The sequence below is a fragment of the Hyalella azteca genome, unplaced genomic scaffold (genome assembly GCF_000764305.2).
Source record: "Hyalella azteca isolate HAZT.00-mixed unplaced genomic scaffold, Hazt_2.0.2 contig12034, whole genome shotgun sequence".
Taxonomy (NCBI): domain Eukaryota; kingdom Metazoa; phylum Arthropoda; class Malacostraca; order Amphipoda; family Hyalellidae; genus Hyalella; species Hyalella azteca.
In genome coordinates, this window is record NW_025942003.1 from 70,277 (window position 1) to 83,188 (window position 12,912).

Consider the following 12,912-nt stretch of genomic DNA (forward strand, 5'->3'; position numbering starts at 1 on the left):
AAGTTGCGCATCACAGTAGCAAGTGGTACCTATTCAGTCCGGCCGAGCGCTTGTTAATACGATGAAATGCATCACAGTGCTCGCTATATAATTCTAGGACCCAAAGTCACACGAAAAAAATGTCCTCTGGCTCTGACACACATAATGAGAACGTTGATGCAATAATCATAACATATAAAGGACGCTTTCAATTTAACCCTTTCGTGACTGACGGGACTTCTCGGCACCAAACTACTAGGTACGAATAGCATTGACAACGGTAAATGTATTCGAGATGAAAGGGTTAATATAGCATAAACATTATCCTATATACGTATATTGCATAAAGGAGTGAATTACAACAATGCGTAATATAAACACACATTTTTAGCGCATTTTCTCATTTATGGACAAAATGTCCTATGGTTCTCGCCATGCCCGTCCGTCCGTCTGTTTTTCTATCCGTTTTCGTCGACGAGAAAACGCGCTCTCTGTCACTCACTGCAGTGAGTACTGAGTTATATTTCTTTAAGTATCTAGCGAAACAACGGCCATTTCGAACTGTCGTGAGACATTGTAGCACTGCAACTGCAAGGCAATGAAGCCACCACTGAAAGGCCTGCCTTTATGGAACAAATGCAGCCCCGAGATCCACGTAGGTGGTGAAGTGGTTACGGGTTGAGCGTCGAAATAAGGAACGGTCATTTGTGAAGCGTCAGAGTCCAGGTCTGTAGCTTGGAACTCGACGTACATGTCGCTGTGGCTGTCCATGCGGGAAGGAATTGTTGACTTGGATGGATCATCAGGTCTGTAGAGTTTCAATTCCTGGCGAGGAGATTTGGACATGACCGGCGTGTTGTCGTTGCTCACCCAGTAACTCAGGTTCGGGTTCAACTTCCCGTCCACGAAATTAATTGGAGTCACACGAATCTGTATCAACAACGAGTGAGTCCATAACAGCGAGTAAATTTATAGCAATGAGTAAATTCTAATGAGTAAATAATAACGAGTGAATTTATATATAGGTACGAGTTAATTTTTATTAAGGAGTGAACTTATATCTACGAGTAAATAATAACGAATAAATTTATAGCTACTAGTAAGTTATAACGAGTAAATTTATAGCAACGAGTAAATTATAACTAGTGAATTTATAACAATCAGTAAATTATAATGAGAAAATTTATAACAAAGAATAAATTATAACGAGTAAATTCATATCTATGAATAAATGTATAGCACGACAGAAAAGCATAAGACTTTCGCTATTCATACTAAGAACCTAGGTTGTGCTAGCGCTTAATTTTTCATAAATATAAATCCCTGTTATATTTGTTTTTTAACAAATATAACACTTTAATTTTAGTGCACTTTAAATCGATGTACCTTAACAAATGTACTTTAACAAATCGCTGTTATATTTGTACTTTTACAGTTCTTTATTCAAGCGAAATTTTAACATCATCATCAGTATCACATTATTATCATCCTACCTCGAGATTAGCATGCGGTCCCAGCATGCGGAAGCGCGTGCCGGTGATGACGTGGTCGGTGGGGGCCTTGAGTTCATCCAGGTCCATGGAGCGCGCCTCGTACGTCAGAGTTTGGTAGTGCTGTCCCTCCACGAACGCGGTGCTGCAACAAGAGGGTATTAGTTACCTCATTGAAGATGAGATAAATGAACGCGATGCTGTAACAAGAGGGGTATTAGTTACCTCATTGAAGATGAGCCAAATGAATGCGATGCTGTAAGGCCTGTAACAGACGGAGCATTAGTTACCTCATTGAAGATGAGCCAAATGAACGCGATGCTGCAACAAGCGGGGTATTCGTTACCTCATTGAAGATGAGCCAAATGAATGCGATGCTGTAAGGCCTGTAACAGACGGAGCATTAGTTATCTCATTGAAGATCACCCTGGCAAGTGTGTACATGATAGGACTTGATGATAGAGACTTGGCTTGAGGATAGGAATCAAGCTATTTTACTTGTTCCCATGCAGCCAAACAACTCACGTTTCGCAATTACGGTTCGGTTGGTGCGCAACAGCTTATTTACTTTATCTCCAAACAGATGAATCACTTTCTTAACTCAATGATGACAAAAATCGTGCCATAACATACACCAGAGAACAGAAATTTTGATTAACTAACGACTGCATTAAAAATAAATCTTGATAAGCATTAATTTCAAGCAATGTTGGACAAAGAAATTGCATTTGCTTATGACTAGCAGCAACCTGTCGACGTCGATGGGAGGCACTGAGATCCACTCCAGTGATGAAGGATCCACTTGCCCCTGAGGCATCGCTCGTCCTTGCTGCACCTCCATCATAACCACGCGCTTATGCTTGCTCAGCTTGACTCCTGTCAGCACCTGAACGAAAAAATAAACAAATACAATAGTTACTGGAGTTAAAAACTTAAACTTTAAACTTAAATAACAAACTTTAAACTCAAATTTCAAAAGGAGGGAGACTAGGTTGCGGAATATGTTCAAGTAAGGCCACTAAGGCAGGCATCTAAAGTTTCGAAAGCTACGTAGACTTTCCAAAATTTTTGGTTCACTTCTGAGTTCCTTTCAGGTGTTAGCTGTGCGATTAGTAACCAGTTTAAACCCTAACTAACTAAAACATTTCAAGGAACTCATCCAATATATGTGACAGAGAAACGACACCAACGTTCTTATGGTAACCCACCATGCCTTCGTCGACGTTAGTCTCGGTGGCGACGAGACTGAGGAAGCGGTCGGACGACTGCGATGTTGGGTCGTCGCACAGGCACATGCAGTAGGAACAATGCACCAGGAAACGCCACCACGAATCCACCTTCTGCTGGTCCGCGCACGAGTTGCGCACGCCTAAAGTTCGTCCTGGGAACAACGAAATTAGTCGTTATTACAAAACGTAATAACGTACATCCGTAGCGCTGTTGGATATCACAGTACAAAAATCCTGCTCCTTTTAATTCTTCAATTACGGATACCTTTATCGTCTTCACTTGGTCGGCGCTCGAATTGCGGTCGTCCTAAGTTCGTCGTGGGGACAACGAGGTTGTCTGTGATAATGAAAACTAACGTGCAAAGGAAAAGCAAGATATCATGGTACCCGAAAACCGGTCTTTTTAATAATGCTTCGGCTACGGATACATTACATGTCCTCACTCTTATCCGCATCCATAGGCCTGGGAATGAGAGTTATCGATAGTTGAACTTATATCATTAGTTTCTTCCACCATAGTCAGTCTGAAGAGGTAAAATAGTACCAAGCGCAAAGAAAATATGTTGAATTCACTTGACTTTTTCTTTGCTTTTAAAGTCGAGGGTAACACTGATATAAACGGCACACTTCGTTCCGCGAAAGTGGGGATAAAAGTAGAATAAAAAATAGTAGGAATAAAGCTTGACTTAATTTTGAAGGTTATTGAATAATTAGCGCAAATAACTTAGTATAATATTTACCATTTTCATAATGTAGCCAATCATAGCGTCGATATGGGTTTGATGAGTAGCAAACGTCTGCATCAGCGTGTATGAATCTGGAATCAAATGCTGAGTTAGTTTACAAAAAAAATTATTTCGTGATCGTATATTTTTATTGGAAAACAAGATGATACATGCAATAAAAAGTTTAGAACTAACTTCTTGAACGATAAACTCTTAACTTCTATGAACGATCTCCTCTTAACTTCTATGAACGATAAGGAGGTTTGAGCCGGATTACAAGGCGGCTAGAAGATTACCAGTAAAAATTAAACTCATTTATATGAGTACCGCGGTCGTTTTGCATAGACCATCGGCCACAATTATTCACGGAAGGAAAAAGTGAAGTGTTACTGTAGAATTGGAAGTCGTGCAAACGGGACTTTGGATGACAGTATTTCGTTCGATGAAAACTTCTAATTTTTTATCGTTTGAGACTAACCGAAAAGATGAATCAGGAATAGAATAACAGTATTTATTAAATAATTGAGAAATTCTTGGTTTCTGTCAATCATCGACAATGTTATGTTAGAACAGCAGTCATGCAAGACTTGAAAATCCCTCGCGATGGCAAAGTTTGTTTTAAAAATTAGATCAGTACTCACTGCAGTGAGTGACAGAAAGCGTATTTTCTCGTCCGTCCGTCCGTCCGTGAAGTCACGGACGGACGGACGGATATGACGAGCTAAAGAACTTTTAAGAAGAACTACCGGTAGTGCATTATAGCGAGAACTGCATTAAAAATTAATCTAACCTGCAGTTGTGCATGGTGCCTTTACACGGTTTCCTGGAGCCGCATATTTGTTTGCTGGGCGCATAGCAGCCCTGAGCTCGTGCGTGCTCATAGTTATCGCACTTACTCCAGCAGGTGCTGCCCTCGTTCAGGTCAACCTCGTTCTCCAGGTGACCCTGTCATAATTAAACAATATTAAAATCATAAAACCAATTCAAATTAAATCATAAAAACAAATTCGAATTAAATCATAAAAACAAATTCAAATGCGACTTGCATCAGAGAGACCAATGGTTCAGGTCAACCTCATTCTCCCTGCAATAATTAAACAATATTAAACATAAAAACAAATTCAAATTAAATCATAAAAAGAAATTCAAATGCGACTTGCATCAGAGAGACCAATGGTTCAGGTCAACCTCGTTCTCCAGGTGACCCTGTCAAAGCTCCCTCGCATGATCACGCTCATCCATCAGTTGAGTCAGTTTACAATCTTACCATAAATATGCTGCAGTAGCTATGGTACATGTGTTTTTACAATCTCACCATAAATATGCTGCAGTGTGATACAACATACAAGTGCTTTTACAATCTTACCATAAATTATGCTGCAGTGCAGTATGATGCAAGTGCTTATCCATCGGCTGAGGTAGTTATCTGTGGTGTCGAAAAACTGCAGCACATTATCTAACTTCTTTTGTGATTATGTAATCGTATTCATCAGTTTAATACTTCAATTTCATTTAAAACGTCTTATGAATTCCTATGAACTCGCAGGTCACCGGGTACGCCGACTCTGTGATGACGTCACTCGCTTCCGTCGCCGCAGCTCTCCCCTTCGCGTGTGGCGCGACGCTCGACAAATCGGCCACAATTATTCACGGAAGGAAAAAGTAAAGTGTTACTGTAGAATTGGAAGTCGTGCAAACGGGACTTTGGATGACAGTATTTCGTTCGATGAAAACTTCTAATTTTTTATCGTTTGAGACTAACCGAAAAGATGAATCAGGAATAGAATAACAGTATTTATTAAATAATTGAGAAATTCTTGGTTTCTGTCAATCATCGACAATGTTATGTTAGAACAGCAGTCATGCAAGACTTGAAAATCCCTCGCGATGGCAAAGTTTGTTTTAAAAATTAGATCAGTACTCACTGCAGTGAGTGACAGAAAGCGTATTTTCTCGTCCGTCCGTCCGTCCGTGAAGTCACGGACGGACGGACGGATATGACGAGCTAAAGAACTTTTAAGAAGAACTACCGGTAGTGCATTATAGCGAGAACTGCATTAAAAATTAATCTAACCTGCAGTTGTGCATGGTGCCTTTACACGGTTTCCTGGAGCCGCATATTTGTTTGCTAGGCGCATAGCAGCCCTGGGCTCGGGCGTGCTCGTAGTTATCGCACTTACTCCAGCAGGTGCTGCCCTCGTTCAGGTCAACCTCGTTCTCCAGGTGACCCTGTCATAATTAAACAATATTAAAATCATAAAACCAATTCAAATTAAATCATAAAAACAAATTCGAATTAAATCATAAAAACAAATTCAAATGCGACTTGCATCAGAGAGACCAATGGTTCAGGTCAACCTCATTCTCCCTGCAATAATTAAACAATATTAAACATAAAAACAAATTCAAATTAAATCATAAAAAGAAATTCAAATGCGACTTGCATCAGAGAGACCAATGGTTCAGGTCAACCTCGTTCTCCAGGTGACCCTGTCATAGGTAAACAATAATCATAAAAATATAACTCAGTACTCCCTGCAGTGAGTGACAGAGAGCGCATTTTCTCGTGGACGAAAACGTGAAGTCACGGACGGACAGACAGACGGACGGACGGACAGACAGACAGACGGATAGACGGACGGATGGACTTGATGAGCATAATAGCACCTTTTTTCCATAAATGAGAAAATGCGCGAAAAATAGTCAAAAAATATAACTCAGTACGGTACTCACTGCAGTGAGTGACAGAGAGTGCATTTTCTCGTCGACGACAACGTGAAGTCACGGACGGAAGGACAGACAGACAGACGGACGGACAGACAGATAGACAGACAGACGGATAGACGGACAGACGGACATGGCGAGCACAATAGTGCATTTATTCCATAAATGAGAAAATGCGCTAAAAACAAATTCAAATGCGACTTGCAGCAGAGTGACCAATGGTTTAAGTCAACCTCGTTCTCCATGTGGCCCTGCCATCAGCATATTTATTTTCATCTATCATATTTCTATTAATAAAATATTCAAGTGGCCCTTTCATAAGCATAGGTATTAATCATATTTCTTTTAATAAAAAATAGGTAGCTCTGTCGTAAGCGCATAATAGTCATATTTCTTTTAATAAAATAATGTGCGTTAAAAAATTACTTTTTAAAGACAACACTTCTAAAGAGGCCAGCATCTCCGATGTCACACAAGTACTATGAATTTTTAATTTAATGTTTAAATATTTAGATTTTTTTAATTTTTTCATTTAAAAAATTTAAACATTTTTAAAATTATTTATTCTGTCAATTGATTCAAGCATTGTCTCCGACTCTAAGCAAGTGTGTAAAATTTAAGATCGATTGGATATAGGTACCCTATCAAAACTAAAAATTTTGATAGGGGAGGTATAATAGAAGTAAGGTGCGTAGAAGTTAAATATCGACTATAAGATTAATGCAGACAAACAAACAAACGAGAAGAGAAGTTAAAGAGAAGTGTTGTAAAATAGGAAAAGAAGCATGAGCCAGTGACTCGTATCTTCTCATTTCAAAATTGATGACTCATGCATCATGAATTGATCAATGATCCGATGAGTCAACAGTTCAACGTTAATAAAAACATTACTGTTAATATTTGCAACATCCAACAGATAAGTTTTAGTATGAATACTCGAAGTCAAGGAGAGTATCGGTCTATTTATATATATATGAGGGCAAAAAATACAGCCTTACCTCACTAATGCTTCATTGCGTTAAGATGGCAATTAGGTAAAGACATTTTCAAGTAAAACACACTTCAGAATCTTAAATAATTTGCTAACTGTACCTACTTTCTACTCGAATGTAGACAATATACTATTACTCATCTGTCAGTTTGAAAAATTCATTCACTTTAGAAACGAGTTCTATTAATAATCACTCCAAGTCCGGTATATCAATAATTATTATCGAGCACTAAAGTAAAAACAGCGCAATGTTACACGATATAACATGAAGTTACGCTGACTGAAAAGCTCAGATAACGTCAATCTTAAACAATCTGTAACTTCCAAAATCATAGATAACCTCTTCAGAAATTCAAAACATCCCTCTAATTGCACTGTTCATTAAAGACTTTCTTCACCTGCAGCAGTTCAGTGAACAAAGGCATTCTTCTTTCTTTGACTATGTAAATCAAAGGCATTCTTTGATTATTTGATTTACATTTACGAAATTTAATTAAAAAAATTACAAATTTAAATGATTTACATTTACGAAAATTCTTTTATTATGTAAATCAAAGGCATTCTTCACCTGCAGCAGTTCAGTGAACATGACGAAGGTGTCACCAGCTCCCGAAAACATAGATTATCTCTACAGAAGTTCAAAGCATAGGTACCTCTAATTGCACTGCTCTTCAAAGGCATTATAAATTCTTTTATTATGTAAAGTAAAGGCATTCTTCACCTGCAACAGTTCAGTGAACATGACGAAGGTGTCACCAGTGCGAGAGTAATGCTCGTACAGAGTGCGTGACAAGTTCTGCTCCACGCTGAAGTTACCTGACAAAATACGAGACTGAATATCGTCTTAAGTAGCTCATAATGTTACACAATTCAACTTGCGTGCGTGACAAGTTCAACTTGCGTGCGTGACAAGTTCTGCTCCACGGTGAAGTTACCTGACAAAATACGAGACCGAATATCGTCTTAAAGTAGCTCATAATGTTACACATTATGAGCGAAAGTGCGAGCGAAAAAGCGAAAGTGCGTGTAATGGTCGTACAGAGTGCGTGACAAGTTCAGCTCCACGGTGAAGTTACCTGACAAAATACGAGACCGAATATCGTCTTAAAAGTAACTCATAATGTTACACATTTCAACTTTATTAAAAAGCGAAAGTGCGTGTAATGGTCGTACAGAGTGCGTGACAAGTTCTGCTCCACGGTCAAGTTACCTGACATAATACGAGACCGAATATCGTCTAAAGTAACTCATAATGTTACACATTTCAACTTTGTTAAAAAGCGAAAGTGCGTGTAATGGTCGTACAGAGTGCGTGACAAATTCTACTCCACGGTCAAGTTACCTGACAAAATACGAGACCGAATATCGTCTTAAAGTAGCTCATAATGTTACACATTATGAGCGAAAGTGCGAGCGTTAAAAAGCGAAAGTGCGTGTAATGGTCGTACAGAGTGCGTGACAAATTCTACTCCACGGTCAAGTTACCTGACAAAATACGAGACCGAATATCGTCTTAAGTAACTAATAATGTTACACATTTCAACTTCATTAAAAAGCGCGAGTAATGGTCGTACAGAGTGCGTGACAAGTCCTGTTCCACGGTGAAGTTACCTGACAAAATATGATACCGAATATCATCTTAACCCTCTACCGCCGTATATATAACCCTCTTTACCCGCATTCAATTACCGTTGTATATTTAACCCTCTACCGCCGTGTGTCACTCTCCGGGAACATAACTTTCAACTTAACCCTCTACCGCCGTATGTCACTCTCCGGGAACACAACTTTCAACTTAAATTATACGTAAACTATTGAGTGTAGCAACCTGAGGACGTTTGTACGCAACAGAGAACATTTTAAAGTTGTCGTACGTGGCGGCAACCATCAGTGCAAGTCATTTTGCGCTCACTAGAACGTATCTTTTTTGGGAAGTAGGCGCGTGACAATATTGCTCCGGTTACTCATGTCAGGCGGTAGAGGGTTAAGTAACTCATAATGTTACACATTTCAAGTTCAGTAAAAATTATCGAGAATCGTCTCAAGAAACCGCAAACGTTATACGAGTTAACTTCATTAAAAATTATACCGCACTGAGCATCGTCTACGGGAACTGCAATTGTTGCACCTGCTTACTTCTTTAAGAATTGCATAAAAAACTTGGGTGTGATAGTCGCCTATGTGGTACTTTTGCCATATTCATTTAAATGTAACGTACAACATTACTTTGAGGTCAGCCCGCTCCGCTAAAGAGATAATTCAAGTCGTTAGAGTGTAAATCTAAACTAGGTTAATTTCGCATGTAGACATTTACAGAGATATTTCATAAAATAATATCAATATTGAGACTTCACACAGTAAAATTTCACATTCAAGTGTGAAAGTACAAATAGAAATTAGTAAAAGATCATTGAAGCAGGAATAAAAATTGTCCAAAAAGATCATCAATCCGTCAGTTCTTTCTTTAATGAAAATTTGTCGTTGTCGTTTCGATTTCTATACGTCATTTTAGAAATCAATAAATTTATCAAAATAAATTTAAAATATGCTCGCACGATCATTGGTTTTGAAATATTTGATGTTGTACAAAAAAAAAAAATCCCGTCAATATATGGTAGAAAAACCACTTTGGCATGCTGGCTATAAATCAAAGTCTCAAAGTTAGATAATTAATTAATTGGCTATATGGCACTTCGCTTCCATGAAATGGAGGGCGCCGATTAATGAGGTTTGTCGATTTTCTCCAAACGTAACAGGAACTTTCATGAAATGTGTATACAACAAGGAAATCAGTAAATTGTTGAGAATTATAGTCACATCGGGGCTTTTTGTTCTAATTTTGACACAGCATCAATTCTTTGCAGTCTTTGACCAAGCACTGATCATTGTCGTATAGTTAGGGCAGCATATAAGCATAATTGACGTGTCAAGAACCCACCTTTGTCGTATAGTTTGAGGAGCATATACGCATAATTGACGTGTCAACTACCCACCTTTGTCATACAGTTTGAGGAGCATATAAGCATAATTGACGTGTCAAGTACCCACCTTTATCATACAGTTTGAGGAGCATATAAGCATAATTGACGTGTCAAGAACCACCTTTGTCGTATAGTTTGAGGAGCATATAAGCATAAATGACGTGTCAAGTACCCACCTTTATCATATAGTTTGAGGAGCATATAAGCATAATTGACGTGTCAAGAACCCACCTTTATCATATAGTTTGAGGAGCATATAAGCATAATTGACCATGGCGTATCCGCGCGTCTGGGTAAGCGCAACCAAAGAATAAAGGCCAAACAGCATCTGCTGGTCGCTCTGCTGCAAGTCGCATTTGTTGTAGCCCTGTTTGAGAAAAATAATACTGTAGTTGTTTGGATAACGTACGTTACGCTTTAAATTTCATCCACTGATATCGTGAACACGAACCTCTCCAGCGCTTCAGAACGAGATACAGCCATAAAAATAAATAAAAAATGCAACTCAGTACTCACTGCAGTGAGAGCGCATTTTCAAACGTGGAGTCACGGACGGACGGACAGACAGACAGACGGATAGACAGACGGACGGACGGACATGGCGAGCACAATAGCGCATTTTTTTTCATAAATGAGAAAATGCGCTAAAAATAGTCAAAAAGTAATCTACTTTCTCCCACGCAATTCTTCCAGTAAAGCCAGTACCTATTTCCAGTATAGCCATTCTGACCTTCAGTACTTGCTGGAGCATCTTGAACACACTTGGTCGCAGGGAGAGTTCGGCGATTTCTTCAGCACTGCGTTTGTAACCGTACATGCATAGTCAGCAGTTGAGATTTGTTATGTGTTGAAATATCTTCACCTAAGAAATGGCTGCTAGTAAATAGCTTCTCATAGGAAATGGCTGATAGAAAATATTGAATAAGTGTCGTCAATATCCTTGCAATAAGTCCAGCAGCTATCTCAAACAATCGTCAGTTATGGAAAAATCGGGTTCCAAAGGCCAGATCCCTTGTGAATCAAGGCCCATACTTTCAAAAAAAGAAGAGATCGTAAATTCATCAGCCAATCATTGACGGCCTTTCAAGCAAAATTCACCAATCATAGACAAGAAAATAGAGCGTAAGTACTTACGTTCACTTAGCGAGTTTTGAAAGTATGGCCCCAGGTCACGAAAAAATACAAGAGTCGGCAACAGGCCACGGACCTATTTCTTCAGGCCATGGGCCTATTTCTTCAGTGCCTACACTTCTATTCTATTCTAAGTGGATGCAGGAACACTAGATAAGAAAATAATATAATAATAACACTTCTATTCTAATATGAGCTCACCTGGGGAACAGGAGGGTAGTCTGGGGCGACCATGTTGTGTATGTTGGCCATGAGGTTGATGATGGAGCCTTGCTCGTGCGACACGACGCTCTCAGCAAAGTCAAGCAGTGTGTGCTTTTCAACCTATAATCAAAAATAAATATTCGGAATAACATAAAAAATATAACTCAGTACTCACTGCAGTGATTGACAGATAGAGCGCATTTTCTCGTGGACGAAAACGTGGTCACGGATGGATGGACGGACGGACAGACAGACAGACAGACGGACGGACGGACATGACGAGCACAATAGCTCATTTTTTCCATAAATGAGAAAATGCGCTAAAAATTAATATTCAGCATAACATCCTCAACACAACTTCTATAATAATTGTATGACGTGGCAAGTGCACTTTTAACGGGTAATTTTGTTATGGGACATCTTGATATTAAGTTCACACAATTAAATGAAATTTGTACGATTGCTTGGAAATCAACACATTTTAGAAGAAGAAAAGACGATTATCCATGGACATTATTTCTACAAGCAAATGCTTTTCACATGTTTAGTTTAATTTTTTTTCTTCACGTATTTGTATATGAATAACAAGGATAGCACAGTACCTAATAATCATTCGACACATTCGTGAACCGTGCCCTTCTTCGAGGATAAAAACTTACTTAAAAAAAAGCTTCACTCTTTGTCATACAATATTCTTACCAGACGCCTAAGGATCTTGTGCTTATGGTAGTGCACGAAGCGATGGTAGTGCACGAAGCGATGGTAGTGCACGAAGCGATGGTAGTGCACGAAGCGATGGTAGTGCACGAAGCGATGGTAGTACACTTACCTCATCCTTGTGCTTCTGGTAGTGCACGAAGCGATGGTAGTGCACGAAGCGATGGTAGTGCACGAAGCGATGGTAGTGCACTCACCTCATCCTTGTGCTTCTGGTAGTGCACGAAGCGATGGTAGTGCACTCACCTCGTCCTTGTGCTTCTGGTAGTGCACGAAGCGATGGTAGTGCACTCACCTCGTCCTTGTGCTTCTGGTAGTGCACGAAGCGGTGGTAGTGCACGAAGCGATGGTAGTGCACGAAGCGATGGTAGTGCACGAAGCGATGGTAGTGCACTCACCTCGTCCTTGTGCTTCTGGTAGTGCACGAAGCGATGGTAGTGCACGAAGCGATGGTAGTGCACGAAGCGATGGTAGTGCACGAAGCGATGGTAGTGCACGAAGCGGTGGTAGTGCACTCACCTCGTCCTTGTGCTTCTGGTAGTGCACGAAGCGATGGTAGAGGGAGTTGATAGGGCGGGTGTAGTCCTCCAGGGAGTCGAGCATGGCCTCCCACCGCACCATGTCCGGCAGCTCCCGCGCCATGTCACGCAGGCTGCGCTCGATGCCCGTCAACTATACTCGGTAAATTTTGAACAATTATAAACAATTATAATTTAAACAATGATAAACGTAATATGTACG

The 12,912-nt window shown here is 39.7% G+C and overlaps 1 protein-coding gene across 1 annotated transcript; it reads right to left on the reverse strand.

Annotated features, from left to right (window-relative positions):
* Nucleotides 1-459: 459 nt before the first annotated feature.
* Nucleotides 460-12,838, reverse strand: LOC108667068. Its single transcript, XM_047883121.1, has 14 exons — nucleotides 12,691-12,838; nucleotides 11,452-11,574; nucleotides 10,850-10,936; nucleotides 10,351-10,486; nucleotides 7,895-7,954; nucleotides 7,707-7,744; nucleotides 5,498-5,652; nucleotides 4,498-4,507; nucleotides 4,214-4,368; nucleotides 3,439-3,515; nucleotides 2,678-2,850; nucleotides 2,219-2,355; nucleotides 1,473-1,614; nucleotides 460-909 (listed from the first exon to the last, which is right to left on the reverse strand). Exons 1-14 carry the CDS (start codon nucleotides 12,811-12,813, stop codon nucleotides 508-510), a joined length of 1,818 nt encoding a protein of 605 aa, XP_047739077.1. The 5' UTR covers nucleotides 12,814-12,838; the 3' UTR covers nucleotides 460-507.
* Nucleotides 12,839-12,912: the final 74 nt, after the last annotated feature.

Excerpts from the sequence above, each read along its gene's own strand:
- LOC108667068 (XM_047883121.1), bottom strand. The coding sequence starts at position 12,813 with ATGGCGCGGGAGCTGCCGGACATGGTGCGGTGGGAGGCCATGCTCGAC. Across the intron at positions 10,937-11,451 it reads ACTACCCTCCTGTTCCCCAG|ATGTACGGTTACAAACGCAG; the intron begins GTGAGCTCATAT and ends TGCTGACTATGC. Across the intron at positions 7,955-10,350 it reads CCTCAAACTATATGATAAAG|GTAACTTCAGCGTGGAGCAG; the intron begins GTGGGTTCTTGA and ends GTATTTTGTCAG.